A 22,744-nucleotide genomic window follows, 5' to 3' on the forward strand; every position below is an offset into this window, starting at 1 on the left:
CACAATGGCCAAAATAACTTTCATTCTATGTCTCAAAGATTTTTTTCTTTGTTTCCAACCTTCACCTTTAGGCAACCATCCTCTGCTACATGTTAAATTCCAGAAAGCCATGTAGTTAAGGATAGAACTGGCGCCAGTCTTCACACACATTCCTAAGATTTATAGTTACAGAGATACACAAAAACATGCACCTCCTAACCAAACCACTTATAGGAGCACAAGTAAATCCCCAGTTAACGCCTACCACCTGCATTCAATTAAACACAATTAACTTACAATTCATACCCGGGATTCCATGGAACACAGATATTCAGGGATTGCCTGGAACCATTGACATACTCCTGAGGTTTCCTGGAACTATTGACACAACCTTGGGGAATCCTCTGGAACAATTGGTATGCTCCCAGGAATTCTCCTGGAACTATTGGTACATTCACAGGGATTCTCCTGGAACTATTGATACACTCCTAGGTTATTCTGGACGGTTTTGGCATCCTTACTTTAGAAAAGATATAATTGCATTAAAAGGGAAGGTTCACTCGACTAATTCCTGATTCCTGAAATGAAGATGTTATCTTATGAGGAAAAGTTGGACAGGTGGCCCTGAATCCATTGAAGTTTAGAAGAATGGAGGTGATCTTATTGAAACATGTAAGATCCTGTGTGTGCATTCACAGTTTAGTTTACATTTGACTCATCCTTTTAGATTTCGCATGACAATTCGCAAACTGCTGTTCATTCTTTCAGTTATTATTGATAAACACTTTTATTATAAAGTAATAGGGAAAGCAAAAGCTACTTCCATTCCCCTAAAAAGGGAGGTTAACCGAAAGACCCATGTGTAATGGAATTGGCTAAATTTTTTGAATGAGTTGTTATGATCTCAAATGCACTGTCTGAAAGGTTGATGGTAGAAAGTTTAATAGGAACTTTCAAGAGGGAATTGCATAAATGTTTGAAAGGGAAGTATTTGAGGTCTGTGAGGTCTTTTGGATAGCTCTTTCAAAGAGCCAGCACAGACATGATGGGCCTCATGCCCTCCATGTGTGCTGTATCGTTCTATGATTCTATGATTCTATCTTCTCTCTTTCTAGAACTTTGAAGCGTTTTTTGATGCCAGAGAGAATAATGCCGTGTATGCATTTCTAGGCCTGACAGCTCCACCTGGATCAAAGGTCAGATTTAGAATAAGCTGGGACTTTCCATTAATTCTGATTGCACAAATGCATAAACCAGATTTTTTAAAATGGATTTGAAGGATTGTCTGTGGGAATTGAGCGATGGGGAATTTACCATCCGCAATGTTTTCATACAAGAACTTTAATATTTCCATGCCAAATTTCACTTTTCTACTATTTTAGCAGAAACATTAATCCATGGTAGCAGAGAGAGGAATTTGATATGAATATCTGCAAACACCAACAGCACTGACAATAGTTATAGCCCCGTTTTTTGAAATTTGCCTCAACATCCTGGAGTTACCATTGACCAGAAACTTAACTGGACCAGCCACATAAATGCTATGGCTACAAGATCAGGGCAAAGACTGGGAATTCTGCAGCGAGTACCTCACCCTGACTTTCTAAAGTCTGTCCACTATCTAGGAGTGTGATGGAATACTCACCGCTTGCCTGAATGAGTGCAGCTCTAACAACACTCAAGAGACTTGACACTATCCAGGGCAAAGCAGCCTGCTTGATCAGCACCCCCATCCACCATCTCAAACATTCACTCCCTCCAGCACTGGCGTACAGTAGCAGCAGTGTGTACCATCTACAAGTTGCACTGCATGAACTCACCAAGGGTCCTTCGACAGCACCTTCCAAACCTGTGATCTCTACCATCTAAAAGGACCAAGGGCCATGCCACACACTATCCTGGCTTGGAATATATTACCGTTCCTTCACTGTCACTGGGTCAAAGTCCTGGAACTCCCTCCCTAACAGCACTGTGAGTGTACCTACACTATAGGGATTGCAACGGTTTAAGAAGGCAGCTCACCACCTTCTCTAGGGTAATTAGGGATGGGCAACAAATGCTGGCCTAGCCAGCGATGCTCATATCCCAAGAACAAGTAAAAACAACCCTTTTAAGTTCCAACCAGTTGTAAGAGTTTCCAGGCCTGTACAGCTCAGTGCCATGTAGGATATATACACTGAAGCTGAGGGGGCCTCTGTTCCTTTAAAGTGTTGAAAGATGTTGATATGTTTTACAAATCAAATGATTGTGACTGGGCTAAGTGCTGGACATTGAAATGACATCATGGAAAATCAGCACTTGCTGCGCTTTTCCAAATTTTCCTACTCTGCTATTTTACTTGTGTCATTAATTCATTTTAGATGGATCAAGTTTTCCACAGTGGAGGGACTGTTCCATCATCACATTGAGCATTGTTATGTTGGTACCCAAAGTGCAACGACATGGCCTATTTATTCTGCACTGTTATATAAATTTGTCCATCCTGTAATTCATGATACCAAATGCACTAACAAATTTTGGGTCATATCTTCTGCACTCCCTTTATAGTTCCGTTTGGTGTATGACTATTTTCACCCCCATTTATGATGTGTTGTTAAAGAGGGTATCTATTCTGCCTCTGTAATAGTCAACATTACAGGTATTTATTTACATTTGATGTGCTGGTCTTCCATAAAATCATAGAATCTTTTTGAACAGAAGGAGGCCATTCAGGCCATTGTGACTGTGCAGATTCTTTGATATGGCTATCCAATTAGTACCCCCTCATGCTCTTTCTCCATAGTCCTACAAATTTTTCAAGTGCTTATCCAATTACTTTTTGAAAGTTTTGAGTGAATCTGCCATCATTAACCTTTCAGGCAGTGCATACCAGACCATAATAACAGTCATGTGCGGTGTTGGCTGAGCACAGGGTTGGACCTTGCTGTGACTACTACAGCAGTTGAACAGCTACTAGCAGTGACAGTTTTGATCCTGTGCAGGGGAGATTTGTCACTTCTCTGAAGCACTGCAGGGCCAGTGATACCTATTGGGATTGTAACCTAGGCCTTGTCTTTCATCACCAAGGTGGACTGCAGGAACTGGGAAAATTCCTAGCTTCGTGCATCCACCTCGAGAGAATGTGCCCGCAAAGACAGGATTTTCATTGCGGGGTGGGGGAGGGGTGTGGGTTGGGCCGGGTGCCAAGGCAGGCTGTTTAAAAGGCCCACCTCGGTGCTGCGAGACTTCACCCCAGTTATAATGAAAAAAAGTAAGATCCCCTAGCCCTCACTCTTCACCCCCTCACTCTCCACACACTCCCCATGCCCCATCCATGCCACCTTATATCCCCATGACAGGATCTACCCCTCCACCCAACCCCTGTGACCCCTCATGCCCTGATGCCAAGCTATGGCACATCTATAACAAAAACAGAAAATGCTGGAAAAACTTAGCACCTGTGGAGAGTCCTTATGACCCTAGGAAGAAGAGTCATAAGGACTCGAAATGTTAACTCTGTTTTTTTTTCTCCACAGATGCTGTCAGCCCTGCTGAGTTTTTCCAGCATTTTCTGGTTTTGTCTCAGATTTCCAGCACCCGCAGTATTTTGCCTTTATATGGCACTTCCATGCCCATTGATATATTGTATAGAACAATGAACCCTATAGTGACAATAGGATATATAAGAAAAAGCTCTCAGCCAAGGATGAAAAATGAGGCTTGGCTGAGAGCCCTGACATCCATTACTCTTGTTAAAACAGTTGTGCCCCAGAGAAAACATTGCATGAATGAGATTGCTGGGTCTCTGATCTCTGCTGTCAAAAGCACAATGCTTCTTTACACAAAGTTAAGAGGTTTCAAGTACTTACAGTTTCTGCTATTGATACTTAGTCTGGATAATTGACATTTTTATTGCCTTGTAAGCACTTTTTTAAAACATATCGAAAAGTAATGAATGAATTACTTTTAAAAATTTTATTTACACTTGCTATTGTCACTATAGGGTTCGTTGGTTCTATACAGTGTATAGTGGGTCAATGGGCATGTAAGTGCCGTAGCTTAGCATGGGGGCATGAAGGGGCTTGGGGGTGGATGGAGGGGCATAGCTTGACATGTTTGCGTGAGGGGGCATGGGGTGTGCATAGCCTGGAATGGGGGACATGAGGAGGACCTATTGAACTTACCTTTCAAAATGTTCCCTCATGCAGACTGCAGTTCATGACACTTCTGAGGTGCAATGATGCATGATTCTTTGAAAAGCTGGCCCCACTCCATGATAATTGCGGAGGACTAGGACATACCTATTCCTGCAATGGAGCCGGCCAGGTCAGAAGTACTGGGTGCAGACTTGTGACCTGAACTAGCCCGCACCCTCAAAGGACACTCCTAAAAATTGGAAAGCCAGGAATGGGGTCAGGAATCCCGGAGCTGGGACTGGCCCCCCCTTTTTAAAGGGCACCCGAGTCATCTCGACTCGACGAAAATCCAGGCCTTAGTGTGCCTTTTAACAGGGGAAGAAGAACAGGGGTCAAAGTTGAAAGTATGAGGTGGAAGAGAGGAAGAGGTTTTAACCAAAAATAAACTTTACTGTAAAATCCAGATTGTTAATCAAACCCATGGTATCTCCACAAGACACACGGGTTGCAAAATCCAAATATTTGTCAGGTAGATAAGCATGTCTTAAAAGAGCCTCAGACTTATATGTCACTGAAACTTGTTTGAAGTCAGGACTCAAGCACTGTTTTTCACACAGCTCAGCAGCAATTGGTTACAGCAACAATAGCTTACATTTACATAACATCTCAAGGTAGTTCAAAGGTCCCAGGAGCTTGATCATTGAACCATATCAGGAGATATTTTGACGCACGACCAAAAGCTTGGTCAATGATTTATCATAACTTGTGGTGTATAAGTCAACCCAGCATATAAGTTGACCAATTTTTTTCAGTGCCAAGATGCATACTTGGCATACAAGTCGACCCTCCATTTTTTAGCTAATAATTGCATGTTTAGGCCTATACTTGCATTAGGAGTTAGCCTTAATTTTTCAGCTCAGAAATACAAGTTTGGGGTTATACTCGTCTCCTAATTCGGTGCATGAGATAAAGCAGCTGGTACAGGCCATGTAGCCAGTGAGATGCGTGAAAGTTTAAGAGAGAAGACCGCACGTGGTGACCAATGAACAGAAATGGTTCCTCCTGCAAACAGAATGAAGTATGCAGCTGGTTTCAAGCTACAAGTGATAACATTTGCTAACACATCAAATAACTGTGCTACAGCGAGAGAATTTGGTGTCTGTGAAAAACTGGTGCAAGAATGGAAGGAGGAATCCGCCCTAAAGAAGATGCTGAAGGCCAAATCCACTGGCCTGATCTTGAGAAGCATGTATCGGAATGGGTCCTCGAACATTGTCAGAATGATTACATCATCACCAGAAATTCAATGCGTACATATGCACTTAACAGGCCAAAACAAACCCTGAGTCCAGCAAAGGTTTCAGAGCAACAGTTAGTTGCTGTAGCTGCTTTGTGGAACAAAAATGTCTAGTGTTGCGGCAAAAGACTCAGAAACTATCAGAAGACCTCAATGAGAAAATTACCAATTCCCAGCAATTCATCATCAAACAGTGACAAAAAACATAAGTACCCATTAGGTCACATCGGCAACATGGATGAAAGGCCCATGAATATGCCCAACAACTGAACTGTGGAGTGGAAAGGTTCAAAAACAGTTCTAGTGAAAACCACAGGACATGAGATGAGATTCACCATAGTACTAGTCGGTATGGCTGATGGAACAAAATTGTAATTTTCAAACATAAAACCATGTCAAAAATCAAGTTTCCTGCAGGAGTTTATGTGCATGCCCATGACAACAGTTGAATGGATGAGAATGGAATGAAGATTTGGATTGATAATGTGCGGAATAGGTGTCCTGGTGGCCTACGCAAAGAACATGGCTTACTAGTGTGGGATGTGTTCAACTTCCATGTAACCAGTGAGATCAAGTGATCCCTGCAAAGAAATAATACCCAAATTGCAGCTATACCAGGAGATCTAACATCCGTAGTCCAGTCTTTGGACATGTGCATCAACAAGCCATTCAAAGATCATGGTCGCACCAAATGGAAAAGGCTGATGGTTGATGGAGAAAAAACCTTCTCAAAGAATGGTAATATGTGCGTTTGTAGTTTGATGTGGTTTCATCATTAAATTGTGGGGAGATTTAATGCACAAACTGTCAAAACTGGAGTATCCAATTCAATGGATGGAGAAGATGATTTGTTGTGAAGGAATGATTTTGAAACTGAAAGTGCTATGACAGGTCGAGGTGGGGGGTGGTGGGGGATGGGATTGCGTGCTAAATTTTCCTAGCAGGATGGAGCACTGCCCTGTGCCCTCTGCCCTTCCCCCGACCTGTTGTCTGCCACCGGGAGGCCGCCATTATCCCTCAACTGTGTTTTGACCTCAGCAGCAGGGCCTTCCCACATGGGAACACCACCATCTGGAAGTTCCCCTCCAAGCCATTCACCGTCCTGACTTGGAAATATATCGTCGTTCCTTCATTGTCGCTGGGTCAAAATCCTGGAACTCCATCCCTAACAGCACTGTGGGTGTACCTACACCACATGGACTGAAGCGGCTCAAGAAGGCAGCTCACCACCACCTTCTCAAGGGCAATTAGGTATGGGCAATAAATGTTGGCCTCACCAACAATGCTCACATCCCGTGAATGAATAAAAAAAATTTGAAAATTCCAGTTGGCATATGCAGAGTGGCCTTTAATTGGCACACTTGGCCACCACTTGTGGAACTTGACCAACCAAAATTGCTTTAATCTGCCATGCCTTTCACAGTATCTAAAACTTCACATACTCAAAATAAAACTTGTAACAAAAGCCTAATTTCTCCAGAATCTGATTCTACTTGCCTTGAAAATAATCATGTGTCTTTTGAGCATCTCATTTATGGCTTTACTTCAATTTGAAGGCCTTAAATCATCTCCGAGCCTGGGCATAGATTTTATCTTTCCCCCCATAATCTATTACTAAATAGAACTATCACAATTTGAGAATGTGCATAATTTCTCAACATGCATCAACAGGGCGACCTCTCAGTACAAGTGTGTCTCTCCTCATGTGTCAAAGAATTTCAGAGTTTCTGGTTTGTATTTTTCCAAATGATTTCAAAAGTCAGCCGCTGAACAAGTCAGGTAAAATAAAAACAAAAAAAGCTGGAAAAGCTCAGCAGGTCTGACAGTATCTGTGGCGAGGAAGACGGAGTTAACATTTCGAGTCCATATGACTCTTCATCAGAACTAAAGAGAAATAGAAATGAGGTGAAATATAAGTTGTTTGAGGGGGGTGGGACAGGTGGAGCTGGATAGGGGGCCAGTGATAGGTGGAGGCAAAGAAGAGGTTGCCAAAGATGTCACAGGCACAAGAACAAAGGGGTGTTGACAGTGGTGATATTAGCTAAAGGATATGCTATTGGTGACATTAAGGGTAGAAAGCAGGACGAGCAAGTGACAGATGGCCCTAGTGGGGGTGGGGTAGGGGGAAGGGATCAAAATGGGCTAAAAGGTGGAGATAAAACAATGGATGGAAATAAATTTAAAAATAATAATAGAAATAGGTGGGAAAAGAAAAATGTATTAAAAAAAATATAAATTATTAGAAAAAAGGGCGATTGGAGAGAGTTCATGATCTGAAGTTGTTGAACTCAATGTTAAGTCCAGAAGGCTGTAAAGTGCCTAATCGGAAGATGAGGTGCTGTTCCTCCAGTTTGCGTTGAACTTCACTGGAACATTGCAGCCAAGGATGGACATATGGGCATGAGAGCAGGGTGGAGTGTTGAAATGGCAAGCGACAGGGAGGTCTGGGTCATGCTTGCAGACAGACCGAAGGTGGTTCCGCAAGCAGTCACCCAGTCTGCGTTTGGTCTCTCCAATGTGGAGGAGACCTCATTGGGAGCAGTGAATGCAGTCTGATAAAATGCCTAATATAGTAATATTTTTAAATTCAAAGGCAGCCGGAGAGGGACAGTAAGAGAAAAGTGTAGACATGCATGTGCATACAACTCACAGAAGGTGAAGGCTAATTTACGTCACAAAGGTGAAGGCGAATTGCAGGCAACTGTTCTTTGCTTTGGATAAAAGAATGGTTGAACTTACCACAGCTTTTGGGAGGCAGAGAAAATGAGAGAAGAGAAGCTTGCAACATCTTTTGAGCAAAGATGCCTCACTTGAACATTATCACCGATTTCCCACTGTGGTGCAGCCAAAATATTAGGCAACCAGTGTCCCAGCATTACCAGATTCCAGGATTCCAACCCTCCCTGTCCACACCCTAACCCCCGTCCATCTGCTGGTATACGGTAACTTCCTACCGCTCTGATGTTGCTGGGTAATCTGAACCTATCACCAGCCTGGTAATGGTCACATAGGCCAGGATTTAACGTGGAGGTGGATGGCCCAGCCAGAAAGTCGTGGGCAAGCCCGTGTCCGACAGCCCTGGAAGCCACAACTGAATTTTACATTGTCCAAGCAATCCATTGTCTTCTGTCTTTCTAAGGCAGGATGCCTTGCCTACAATCAGAGGGCCAATAGCTCTTCAGTCCTAGCAGCGCCACCAGGAGCAGTGGCCACTGCTAGGACTGGAGCAGTCCCCGGCCCAGAATAAAGCTAAGTAGGAGCTGGGGTTCGCCAGGGCCAGTCAGGCAGTCTCAGCGATGCGGGGGTGGGGGTCCATCATGAGGGCAGGGGGAACTTCCCGTGGAGATGACCCTTGCCGCAGGGAGCCCTCCGTAGGCTACAGGGGGTCTGATCAGGAGGGACACCACCCCCAATCCCACAGCAAGGCTGCCAGGTTTTAATTGCCCACTTAATAGTCTCAGTGGGCCTGAGGGCAGGCAGCCCGCCCACCAACTACCCTGCTACTGACATCAAATCAACAAGAGTGAGTGTTATATGCCATTTGCCTATCTGATATTTAATTCTGTCAGCAGGTAGCTAAAAGGCCTCAATCTCTCCATCACTGACAGCCAGGCATGGCGAGATTCCACTAATGTCCAGCACCTCATGTTCCAGAGCTGTCAGCTCCAAGATGGGTGGAGGGCCACGTCTATTCTCTTCCTCTCCCTTATGTTCTCTTCTCACGTCCTGCAAGGAGGGAAAGAAGAGATTTATGAGTGAGAGTAATGGCATGTGTTGAATGGATGGATGGATGGAGAGTATTTTCTGAGGGTGACTATGAGGGAGAGGCATGAGATTACATAGAGATGGGGGTAAATGTCAGTGTGGGCAGCTGGGGATGTGAGGAATGGGTGTACCTGCAAGGTAAATGGGTGTGAGGAGTAATGTGCTGGACTAGGCCTAAGAAGGCAGAGTGAGGGGATGGGGTGATATACACATCAGGATGGAGGTGAATGATGCATTGCACTCACCTTTTCTGTCCTGCTGAGGGTTCCCAACTCACCTGGAAAGGCCGGGAGCTTCCTGGAATTGGCATCAATCTCCATTAAAGGGACCCTGCCTCATGGCAATTCCAGCGGGTGGCCATGAGCTGCAGTGCCTGATCAAAATAAAAATTAACAAGTAGCAGTTTTTTCAATGCTGGGAATGATCAAGGGTTGAGGTGGGAAGTCCATGTATAAATGTGAGGAGAGAAATTGGTTCAGTTAGACTATAATGCCACAGTAATGCCCGCACTCATTGCTTAGGTTCACAAGCTAGTGTCTGGGGCTTTGGTCTTTGCCCGCCCAGATGGGCTCATCCACTTGTGTCATGCTGCTGGGACTCCATGACGTCACTTCTGCTGACATCTCCCAGAGTGTGTCCAGCCGAAGTTGGCAAACCTATTGGGTTGCTTGGGTCATTAAAACCATTGGCATTGAATCCAGGAGCATGGCAACACATTCCTGCTGCTGCAGACCACCTCTGCTACCTCCAACCTTCTTGTTTTCACTGGCAGACCTCTTCCTCCCATCGACAGGAAAATTGCTAGTAGCTCTCGGTGGGCCCCTACAGCCCCCAGCATCACCCTATCTAGGGAGGCTCCACTGAAGCAAGGCACAACCTTTGAGCCTGTGCACTCGATTCTGTCACTTCATTGTGTTCAGCCTCCAGAATTCATCACATTTCATGTTTGCAATGTCTCTTTAAAATATTGGAGTTGAAATTCACTCACACCATCATCCTGCCTGCTCAACATAATTAGTCAGGCCACCCAGGAATAATACATTAAAACGGAGGCTGGATTCAGAAGCCACTGACTGATTGCTGCACTTACTTCCGGATTTCCCGTTTACTACTGGACCACTGCTTCATTCCCCACCACACCCACCCCCTGGCCCCCCACACCACCGCCATTGCTACAGGCACAGCAGCAACTTAAAATCCAGGCCCTGGAGATACTAACAAAAATATCCAAACACTATGTGATAACAAGACAATTTGACTTGATTCAGCCACTGTGACTTTGACATTACATTGCATGTTATATTGGATAATAAATCCCTATTGGAAAATATTTATATCCTGGTATACTATACCTGTAATATTGCTTACCCATTTTGTATTGGAACCACCTGAACATATAGCATAAGTTTATTTGTTCCCAGAGGGTCCACAGTTATGAATTCAGTCCTTCCAGTGAGGATTCCAGTCATGTTATCAGGCCTCCTTATACCCTACATTTCCCCTGCTTGTAGAGGAATTGGAAGGTCTGAATTTTTGTAGAGTTTTAGAGCCCCTCCATTGTTATGAAAATGGCTCCAGAGGCTGGAATCCAGAAGTCACCCACTCCCAAACACAGCACATACCATTTTTGCAGGGGTAATCAGGTGGGGGGAGAATGGGGGTGGGATCTAATGTGCACATGTGTGGCTCACGGAGGCAGCTGAACGTCTTAAAGTGTAGGCTGACCTGATTTTCACTAATGGGATGTCCAAAACATGACTCATGCATTTTAGACCTGGTAGCAGTAGGTCTAAACTTACCGAAGTTCTTTGGAGAGGTGGGCTATCCTTTTGGAGAGGTAAGATACCTTTTTGGATATAATCCCGAGACACCTTTGGGGGAGGTCGATGCCCTTTGGGAAGGTAAGGTGCCCTTTGAGATTGTTAAAAATGGACATGAATGTGCAAAAAATGCGCATTAACTCATTGGAACTGTCAAGCTCAATAGAACTGTCAAGGGAACTATCAAAAGAAACTGTCAAGAGAGCTGTCAAATCGAGCTGTTAAGCTTTCAAGGCATTTAAAACTCCCGCCCTTTGAATAATTGAGAAAGCAGCATGCAGTGTTCAACAAAAAATCAGTGGTTGCTATTTTATTCTGCCTATTCACGTAAGCCTGAGGGTAATCATTATAGGATTAGTGCTGCATGGCTGAATTCACAACCTGTCATTACACAGTTTGATTGACAGCTCAAAATGGTGATAAACTCTCTGAAGTCCAGCTGTGAATCGCGATGTTTGTTTTTATGAGGGATTAAAGGAAGTTAAATGTTGCGAATATGTTTTTATCAATGAAAGTGGGTTTTTTTTTTGAAGTAGTGAATTCATCAATAGACTCTTAAGAACTCTATTTAATCTCAGCATGGGCCCTGAGGTCTGCCCTGGTGGATACTGGGTGAATTGGCATGGTAGGTGTGGGGAAAATTGTTGTGGGTGGGGGGCATGGATTGGCATGTGTTGGCACTAAGATGGCATAGGGGCTATAAAGAGCCATGAGAGTGGGTAGAAGGACATAAGTTGACATGGAAGGCATGGGTTGAAATGGATGAAGCATGGTAAGTGTGTGGGGGTGTGAGGGCTGGAGGTTTGTTTAATGTTTTATTGTTTCTTTTAAAACCCCAACACACTGCTAGTATATCAAGGCAGGCCTTCCGTCCAGCCCAGCTCCGTACCTGGCAACCTCCACACTGTTTCTGAGGTTGCCCACCATGATTCCCATAGGACCCACCCTCCCCTTCCGAAAATACGAAATCTGAAGCACTTGCTCTCGGATCGGGTTTTTGGAGCCGGGAGTTGCCCTTCTGAATGGTATCCGTTCCTGTCCTCTTCTCAGAATTTCCCGAAAGTCTACTTAAAATCAATTTGATATTTATTTATCCATGCAGATTAAATCAGTGAAGTTATAGTATATCATAGCTACACAAAGGTAGTTATTAAGCAAAATCTGGCCTTATTTCTTGCACTTTGAGTTCACAAAACTGTTCAGAGGATTTTTATGTTTTAATGCTAACTTCCTGTTCAGTGATCCTGTATTAAATTAGGAGTATGTATTCGCTTATTTAAGCTAAATGTGCTTAGATAACAACAGCTACATGTGTGGGACTGCTGTTATATTGAGTAATGGGGACAGGTTCCCCTGCAGTGGTCACAAAAAAATCATACAAATGGTAACATCAGATTGATTCCTATCTGCCATTTGGAAGTGTTGGTGAGGAATGAGCAAGTCAAAAATGATCAAACGTGTGACAGCTCCATGCAATGCTTGGAGAAATTGGACTAAATTTAGAGTGGTAGAAAGGGTCCTTTAGGCTATCCAGCTTGTGTTGAAGTGTCTGCAATATTAAAGCAAAGTCACCTGTATGTTTTAACAGATCTACTTGCCTTCAGTAAAGGAAGAGAAAAGTTCATTTTTATGTAACAGTAAATGTCAGTGTGTCATTGATAATTATTACAACTGTGTCCTGATTCAGTCACCAAAGCCATTCCCAATTGCTTCTGAAAGGTTTTATTTATTTGCTTATGGGATGTAGGCATCAATAGAAAGGCTGGCATTTATTGCTTATCCCTATTGCTCTTGAGGAGGCGCACTGGTAAGTCACTTTCTTGAACTGCAGCATTTGAACGGTGTCAATATTCCAACTGTTCCAGGATTTTGACCCTGTGGCAGTGAAGGAAGGGCAATATTTTTCCAACAATAATAATGGCCCGAACCTTCCGCAAAGCATCAATCACCGTTAGATTGTAGCTCCAACCATACTTTTCTGTGGCCCGACACAGCTCCGTATTTCTGGTTGGGTCTTCCGAACCCAACTTCTCCAGACATGCAGAGAGTACAGTCCATCAAGAACTCCATCAAAGCAGAGTAGTGACCTGAGGAGGGGGGCGGTGGAGATGACTGGACACTTTTATGACACAAGCTGCCATATGGTAAGTTTACCTGTTGTTATGACACAGCAGGTGGTATTTGCTAGGCTGACCAAATCCCCGAGGGAAACTTGGCCACGCTATCACAACGATTTTGCAATTTATATTTATTACGAGAAGGCTTGTGCATTGAAGTCAGAAGTAATGAGTCTACTACAACCTTTAGAGATTTTAAATTTAAACATTAACTTAAACTCACACAAGATTACAGTTACACAGTTATAACAGTTCCCAAAATTTCTACTTAACCAGACTCCAACTACAAAACCCCTTTAAGGCAACAGTCCAATTAGATTCCAAATTTATAAAGTCATCCAGCAGTTTTACCACAAGCATCCACTGGACAATGGACTTCCAAAGGCTTTTAACACAACTTTGATTACTGGAACAGCAAATTTCTACAGGGTGGCTAGAGGTTTTTTCTCCAAGTCTTTTTCACACAGTCACCTTTCCAGATCTCCCACGGCCACACCTCACACAGTCATCCATCTTTCTTTAATTATATTTTATCCCTTTTGATTTGTAAATCCCATTGTTTCCACTTATGTTTAGAAGTTACTTTTCCCAGAACATAACAATCTTTCATGTTACCATTATGGCCAGCACTTTTGGGAAAAAAAATCAATGTAATCACTTTGCCTTACTTATCTTAACAGTTGTAAACATTTTCCATGTCCCTTTGAAAACCGGAAACACTTCTCCACTTATCTAAAAATGCAAATTTAATTCACATCATACCTGCTGACCTCATTCTAGGTCTACTTATCTACATTTCAAATGCCTGTTTTACACCTCACTTTTTTGATAATTTAAACCTTACAGTCTAATTGTCTCTAATTTAATTAAATTAGTCACACACAATCAGGACCATGCACAACACAGACATAAACCTGCTTCAAAATATTCCACAATCATATTAGGAAAAATATGAGACTTTCTTGACACTGTCCCACCGAGGTGTGTATCTCTGCGCTGCAGGAGGGCGTGGGTGAGCACTGTGATGGGTCTTCAATTAGGGTGTCATCAGATTCTTCTTCTGAGAAGGCTTCAGGCCTTGAGTTAAGCAGGTGGCTTGTGACCCCCTTGGCTGCTTCCCAGATGTGCCTGCGAAAGCAAGGAGAGATGATTAGTGCATGGCAGGGGACTGCGGAACAGGGGAACTCACTCACAGCATGGTTGTCCGATGGATGTTGCACTGATGGATCCTAACTTGGTTGAGCCCTGCCAACCTCACCGTCAGCACAGGAACAGTCCAGATCTTCGCCAGCCAGCTGGGTGACTCTATTTTCAAAGTCTGTGAAGACCTTGATGTCAGGCATTCCTCCATCAGCCCGTGACCTCTCCCTTTTGTTGTGTGCCATCTTATTCTGCATGAAGACAGATGGAGAAACGTAAGCAGGACACATGCCAGGCCAGATGATAAGGATGCCTGGCATGTGCGGGTGGCGAGTGGTGCCATGGACAGGATGAGGACACGATCTGCAGGGTAGATGAAGGTGTGTATTAGGGCATGAATGGTATCCCTTGGACTGTCGGTCAGAGAGGTCCCTGTGGATGTGTGATTGGTGTGTGAGTTGAGAGTTATGAGAAATGTGATTTACCCTGGCGGAATGGAGGAGATCATTCATCCTCTTTTGGCATTGGCTGTCCTGTTTTGCAGGGTGTTGGCGCTGACCCCCGCTGCACCAACTCCCATGCTGGAGTGGTGACCTTGCTTGCTGGTTTTCGCCCAGAGCGGGGGTAGAGGACTTCACACAGGCCTCCACTGCGTCCAGTAGGTGCCCAAGGAAAATGTCACTAAATTTTGGGACAACATATTTCCTCCCTTTGGTAGCAATAACTTTTCAGTAGTTTCCCAACCCTTAGAGAGTGCTCACTCTGTGCAGGGGCGACCTTTAAATATGGCACCCGGATTGCTAAAGGCATGAACTGACAGCGAGGCAGCTGAATCAGAGGTTGCCCCGCCAGCAACCTGGAACATTTCCCAGGAATGCATTATTAATGAGGCTGGATGCGTCGGGAATTGGACGATACCATGTGAAAACTCACCATTGCAGTCGGTCGGTAAACCGACTTTTTTCATGTCCCCTACTGCACTTAGTGAAAATATGGGATGATTCCACCCTATGACTCTAACTCAGAGTTGGAAACTTTTGCCAAGGGTCCCATTTAGCAGGAGAATTGCCCATCGTTAGTTCAAACCTCCCAGGCAATTTCCACAGAGAGCAGTGCGTCAGGATTTCCACGGGATCCCGATGCACATCTTGAGTCGTACGTCCGGTCTCTGACGATCTAGAGAATAGAAGATCTGGGCCAATATTTCCAAGATGTTCAACATTTAGCCAAAGTTAGCAGGATTTGCAAATAGGGCAGTAGTGGATTAAAACATGCCAAACCATTTCCAATACAATGACAGAGTCAGCTATGGCTCAGTAATAGCACTCTTACCTCTGGCCCAGTTTGGACTGCTGTATTCATTCTGTTGTCAGCTTGTATCAAAGTTGGATCCTCATGGGAAGAATCATAACCCTTAGTGACAGCTCCAGGTGTCACTTGTGAAGCAGGCTGGGTAATTGTTCATCACCTGGCTTAGCAATCGGTCCCATTTCCAAATCATTAATAACTGGCTCCATCTCATCATGTATCTCCAGTCCAATGTGTGTGGGTATCTCTTCTGTTCACACTAAAAGAAAGCAAAGCTTGTATTTATACTTCTCCTTTACAGTCAAGGAAGGAGGTGCATTTGATGTGTAGTCACGGTTGTGGTATACAAAATTCCCCAGCCAATTTGCACACAGCAAACTCCCACAACAGCAATGTAATAATGACAAGATAATCTGTTTTAGTAAAGTTGTTTGAGGAATAAAAATTGGCCAGGGCACCAGGGAATACTCCCCTATTTTTCTTTAAAATAACACCATGGGATCTTTTATGTCCACCTGAGAGGAGCGATAGGGTATTGGAATGTTTCATCTGAAAGATAACACCACTGACCGTGCAGCTATTTCTCAGTACTCCACTGAAATATCAACCTGGATTGTGTTCAAGTCTCAGCAGTGGTGCTTCAACATACAATCTTCTGATTCAGGTGGAATTGCTACGACTGAACTCCTAAAGCTGATACAACAACATTTCAGTTAAGAATTTAGGAACATAAAAAGTAGAAGCAGAAATAGGCTATTTGTTTCTTTGAGGTTGCTCTGCCATTCAATATGGCTGATCATCTACCTCAGTTATGCTTTCCCACACTATCATCATGTCCCTTGATTCCCTTAGTATCCAAACATCTACAGATCTCTGACTTGAATATGCTCAATGACTGAGCATCCACAGCTCTTCACAGCTCTTTAACTGAAGACATTTCTCCTCATCTCTGCCTTAACCAGCCTTTTAAGCTGAGACAGTAACCTCTAGTTCTAAACGCCCAAGCCAGGGGAAATTTCCTCCCAGCATGTACCCTGAGAATTTTATATGTTTATTGTTTATTTTATATGTTTCATTTTATATGTTTCTAAACTTGTAGGAATATAGGCCTAGCCTACATAATCTCTCTTCAGAGGACAATCTCCTCATTCCAGGAATCACTCTAGTCTCTCTAGGGCAAGGATATCCCTCCTTTATTAAGGAGACCAAAACTGTACACAGTACTTCAGGTGTGGTCTCACCAAGGACCTATACAATTGCAGTAGGACTTTCTCACTCTCATACCCCAAATCATCCTGTTATGAAGTTTAGTGTACTATTTACTTTTCTAATTGCTTGCTGTATCTGCATCTTAACATTCTGTGATTCATCTTCGAGGACACCCCGGGTCCCTCTGAACATTAAAAAATTTCCAGTCTCTCTCCTTTTTTAAAAATTCTGTTTTTCCATCTTTCTTACCGAAGTGCAATAGCTTCACAATTCTCCACATTATATTCCATCTGCCTTGGTTTTGCTCACTCTCTTAATCTGTCCAAATCCCTTTGTTGCCTCTGCATTCTCCTAACAACTTACTTTCCCACCTAACTTTGTATCGTCAGCAAACTTTGATACATTACTCTATTACCTTGTCTAAATCGTAGATGTAAATTGTAAATAGCTCAGGCCAAAACACTGATCCTTGCAGTACCTGGCTTGTTACAACCTGCCCAATCTGAAAATGACCATTTATTCCTACCCTCTGGCTGGGACTTCCTGGCCCTGTTGTGATGAAACCCACCATGGGAGATTAGGTGGGCTAGCCAAAAGTCCAGGGCGGGGCTGGACGATCCCGGAGGTGGGCAGGGCTGGAAAATCCCACCCTATGTTTTCTAACAGAACATTAGTTCTGGGTACAAAGGCAGTTTATGGCAAATAACTATAAAGATTGAATTTTACTTTGGTTCACCAGTTTAAAGCAAGAAGATGTGATTTCAGTATTTATTCATGGGCTTCTTCATGCATTATTGAGAGGTTTCATCCATCAGTTCGGTTTAAGTTCTCCATCTATGAATCTTGAAACCACTTGAAGTTATCGCAGAGTCTGTGCCAAAAAACAAAACTCAGTCAAGATTAATGTGCCAAAGTAGTTATCACAGGAATGCTGCACTTTATTGGGCAATGGTTTCCAGTGTTTAACGTACTAACCAGTAAAATGTTTCATGAATACAAATGTTTTTATCTATTATTGTAAATCGGAACAGCAATAAAGACAAAACATGTTTGCAGATACCACACAGATAGACTCTTGTGAATACTGTGTAAAATGTTATGTTTTTTTTCTGTCATTCTCAAAGGATTAATGGCCAAAGTGTTGACGTTGGCGTGCGGGGATGGGCCCAACACGTTGACGCATAAGATGACGTACAGTGACGTCAGGCGTGCGTCCCGACGTCAGCGTGCGTCATTTCGATATTATATTCGGCGGGCACGCACCAGAGGCAGCTGTGCGCTCGCCGAACTGTCAACAGCCTATTAAGGCCATTAAAAAAACAATTAAAGCACTTGTCAATGCTGCCCGTCCAACCTTAAGATTGGTTTTTCAGGAAACCTCATCCACGGGCGGGATGATGTTTCCTGAAGGTTTTATTAAATAAATAAATACATCCTGATAAATTGACAAACATGTCCCAGCTCATGTGACACTGTTACATGAGGGGACATGTGTAAATCATTTTTATCTGTCTTAATTAAAAAATTTCAATCTGAACTTAATCTCCCTGAGGCAGCTCCATGCCTCAGGGAGATTTCTGCGTTCTTAGGCACGCATGCGTGGAAAAGCGCGGGCCCTGACTCTCCCTCCTCCCCTCCCCCCCACCTGCACAGGTAGTGCTGAGCGCTACCGGCCGTGCATCACCCTGGGCAGGCCTTAATTGGCCCGCCCACGTAGAATGGCGGCGCGCAGCCAATCGTGGGTGGCGGTTGGCTCCGTGCCTGGTCCCGACTGGCCTGCCCGATGTGTGTATGGAAGGAAGCTGATTAAATCTAAAAGGCGAATGCCTGTAAATGTGTGTGTTGCAGGAGTGCAGCTATAGCACCTAAAGGATTAAACATTTAAAATCAGCAGTGCAGCATGTTATATACTGTATTGAAACAGTGCACTGCAGAATAACTGGATGTGTCTTCTCTCTCTCATAGTTCCCATCCAACCTTCACAGCATCCAGTAATAGTGTCACACAAAAGCATTGCTGTATCCATAGCAGATCTGGAAATTTCTATAGGCAGCATGCTTGTAAGTCTCACTGAAACAATTAGAAAGAATTTGCATTTATATAGCACCCTTCATGGCCTCAGGATGTGCCAAAGTGCTTCTAGCCAATGAACCACTTTGTATGTGCAGTCGCTGTTGTAATGGAGGGTGGGTGTCCTCTCGCACCGGTGTGAGTTAAAGCTCAAAGATACTCTTTCACCCACAAGTAGAGGCAGTTGATGCTTAATGTGTAGAGAATTAAGACAGAATAATGAATAGTTCTACAAGAGTGAATCAAATCACATGCAACTATTTATCTACCTGCAGTAGGTACTACTGACAGTGGGCAGTGTTAGGAAACAAATTTTCTTTTCAACTCTCACTTGAAAGTGCTTGAAACTATAGGGTACAGTACATAACATGGCTCTTAAAATTAATGAAAAGGTATGTTGCAAAAGACACTTCAGAGGAAGACAAAGTGTTCCTTGCTCTGATTCCTTATCCTCTTAAGTACTTCACAAGCAAATAATATGGTTTGTGGATTAGAATGGAATGGAATCACTACAATAATGTACATATGGCACCACACATTGGTGCTACAAGCGAGTTACGGGTACTTTTTGAATGAAGGTGGATCATAGACATCTAACTAGAGATTCTAGCCTGAATTTTTTATATTCAACTTGAGATGAAGCCCATCAGGGCAGGTCATGCCTCCCCATTCTCCCCTAATAGAGGTGATTTTAACCATCGATGGAGAATGATCGGGAAACAGGAGGAACACACCATTTGAAGGCCCAGAGGCCTCCTGTCCATTTCGCTGGCAAGCCTGCACACACAAAATGGCCACCTTACTGTAGCTTGCTGCTTCTGGGAAGGTGGGAAATCCTAGGGGTTTACAGACAGATCAGCCGCAACTTCAATTTTATGGGTCCAGGAGCACACTGCTCCACCTGTCCCCATCAGAAAAAAAACATGTTAGACACTGTATTTCCTGGGCCATTTGTGAGCTGCCAACAGTGGTTCTTTTTCAAAGCGTTTGTTACAAATAGTGTACCCTGCACCTTTTGAATTTGCAATCAGAATCTTATGTGTGTCATTGGACCCTGATTTGCCTAATTCAGTAGACTCCTGCCTGATTCAGATGGGCATCTAGGCAATTTGTAAAGGCTCTGGGCAAAATGGCCGGCATGTGAAACAGGGAGTAGGAATGAAATGCTAAGTTCATCACCCTGTTTCCTAGAGCCATTGCCACTTGGTGAACTGAATTGAAATCAGCCTTAACATGCCGCCAAGCAGCTGCCAACCATCCAGAGAAAGTTAATGTTCCGTTTGTTGTAACATCACCAGTCACAGGAATGTATTTGTGCAGCCTGGCTTTCAATTTAAAGGTGTACACCAACCACAGTTCCATTTGTTTGTGATTTAAAAGAATGATTCCTGGATGCCTTCAATTATGAATTAAAGTTTATACCACAGACATTTTGTAATTTGAAACTGGATAGGTTTCTGTTACAACTTACTGCGTGTGGGCCGAGACCCTGTGCATTTCCAGTAAAATATTTAGGTAAATGTTGGATTACCATTTGAACTAGAATAGCTCATTGGTCTGAACTGATTGTTTCCTTTCCCCATTACGCATCATTTTAATGCTACTAGCCTGATCCAGATTTAAACAGCATTATTTATAGGACTGTCCATACAACGGAGTGAGTTGCAAAACTCCTTTGATGGGATAAGCACACGCTAACTATCAAGAAAGAGCAAAATAATCAACTTCAACATTTACAAGACAGACTAAGAATTCTGTATGATTCACAGGTGGTAGAATAAACCTATATTTTGCTTTGGTTAATAAGGCAGTTAATATCTTTCATGCAGAGTAAAGGTGTGAGTGTGCATTTGTGTGTCTGTGTGTGTGTGTAAGAGTGTGTGTGTGTATAAGAGTGTATGTGTAAGAGCATGTGTCTGTGAGTGTGTGTGTATGTGTAAGAATGTGTGTGTGTGTCTATGTGTTTGTGTGTGAGTGTATGTTAAGAGTGTGAGTGTGCATTTGTGTGTATGTGTAAGAGCATGTCTATGTGTAAGAGTATGTCTATGTGTAAGAGCATGCGTATGTGTAAGAGCATGTGTGTGTGTAAGAGTGTATGTGTAAGAGCATGTTTGTGTCTGACTGTGTGTATGTGTAAGAGCATGTGTGTGTCTGTGAGTGCGTGTGTGTGCGTGTGTATGTGTAAGTGTATGTGTCTGTGAGTGTAAGTGTGTGTATGTATTTGTGTGTGAGTGTATGGCTGGAATTTTCCAGGCCCCTTGGCGTCGGGCATCATGGTGAGCGGTGAGGGGGAGCCATTCGGCGTGAGGTGCAGAAATCAGTTTCACACTGGCGTGAAATCACAGCAGGATCATCTGATGGTGAACACGAATCCCACTGGAGGCCAGCGTGAACCTGGTTTGCATCCTGGTAATGGAATGCAAAGTAAGGTCCAGCTGGAATCATCCCCCCATGAGAGATTTACAGTTACACAGGTGGGAAAACACGCTGGCCCAGAACAAGTCTGGACAACACTTGTGCAGAAGTCGGGGCTTACCATTAGGGCCTTGCTCAGATCGCAGACAGCCAAGGAGAAGACGACGCTGGAGTCCTACAGCTACCAGATCATGGAGGAACACGTGCATCGCATGCTGGGTGGAATTCTCATAGACATGGCTCTGCCGCGAAGCAGCTCATGGAAGATGGGAGGTCTTCGTTGGTGCTTTGGGTCTGCTTCAGAACATCATGGTCTTGTCCATGGGCTGCTACAGATGATCGGCAAAGAGGGGCAGGGGGAGGGGAAGGTTCAGCTGTGAGTGGGAGAGGAAGGTGTACCTTTGGTGGGAGATTTTTAAAAAAAATCAAGCCGAGGTACCATATTTCTACTTTATTAAAAATTAATGTCGGAAACCTCATTCCGCCCATAGGCAGTGAAAAATCTCTCTTAATTAATGGCCTGAATAGGCCAATAGGAAATATCGTGCGAGTGCGCGATGACGTTGGAACACGCACCTGATGTCACAGGGCAGTATTTTATGCCCAATCAGGCCAAGCGTGCACCCACCTGCGGGATGTAAAATTCTGCCCATGAAGTAGGATTCGCTCTGGTGCGCTTTACACATTACGCCCGGAAAAGCCAGCCATTTCTTGCAGGCGTTTTTTTTCTGGCTTTGATAACTCGGGTTCCCGGTGGTCAGACCTGGGAATTTACTAATCCAATGGATAGACCCAATCCTTTAACCTGTCATTTCAACCCTCCGCAAAGAATCGCCTTTAGGCTGAAGTTAATCAAAGCATTTGCCCATGGTAGCCTTAAAGGAATAGGACAAGTTGAACTCAGTTGTACCTTGGCAGATAACTGTAAGGCCTAGTTTCTAGTGACCTGTGACCAATTCTGAAGATTGAAACACTATCAAACCGATTTGGATAAAGTGACAGACGCTGGAGGTCTAAGTGGTTTCTGGTCTTTTCTAAAGTCCAAACTGAACCAGTTTGCCACTTTCCAACTGCACTCTAATTTTCTACCCTGTGACAGTTGAGTTCTGAGTGGTTTACTGCAAGATGAAGTTGTGGGGCCCATATTTCTAAGAAGTTGCCATGGTTATCTGCAGAAATAAGTGCTGGTCACTGGTTAGTTGATGATGTGAGGGAGTGCAGCAGTAGCGAATACATCACGGGACAGGAAGAGCCCAGTGATACAGGAATACTTATACATCCATTCTGACAGAGGAAAATGGCACAGCCCCCCCTGTGGGGGGCGATAAGGAGAAATTTTTAATGCACCGAGTTGTTAGGATCTGGAATGCACTGACTGTAAAAGGTAGTGGAAGCAGATGAAACAGTAACTTTCAAAAGAGAATTGGATATACACTTGAAAAGGAAAACAAATTGCAGGCCAATGGGGCAAGAGCAGGAGAGTGGGACAAATTAGATAGCTTTTTCAAA

General features: G+C 43.7%; 1 protein-coding gene across 1 annotated transcript in view; it reads left to right on the forward strand.

Moving 5' to 3' along the window:
• Positions 1-22,744, forward strand: part of LOC144683840 (adapter SH3BGRL-like) — a 59,080-nt gene that overhangs the window by 33,062 nt on the left and 3,274 nt on the right. Inside the window, exon 3 of the mRNA XM_078547321.1 lies at positions 1,095-1,175. Within this exon, the coding sequence (XP_078403447.1) occupies positions 1,095-1,175 (81 nt within the window). The remainder of the gene's footprint in view (positions 1-1,094; positions 1,176-22,744) is intronic.

Source organism: Cetorhinus maximus, chromosome 8, assembly GCF_964194155.1.
Source record: "Cetorhinus maximus chromosome 8, sCetMax3.hap1.1, whole genome shotgun sequence".
Taxonomy (NCBI): domain Eukaryota; kingdom Metazoa; phylum Chordata; class Chondrichthyes; order Lamniformes; family Cetorhinidae; genus Cetorhinus; species Cetorhinus maximus.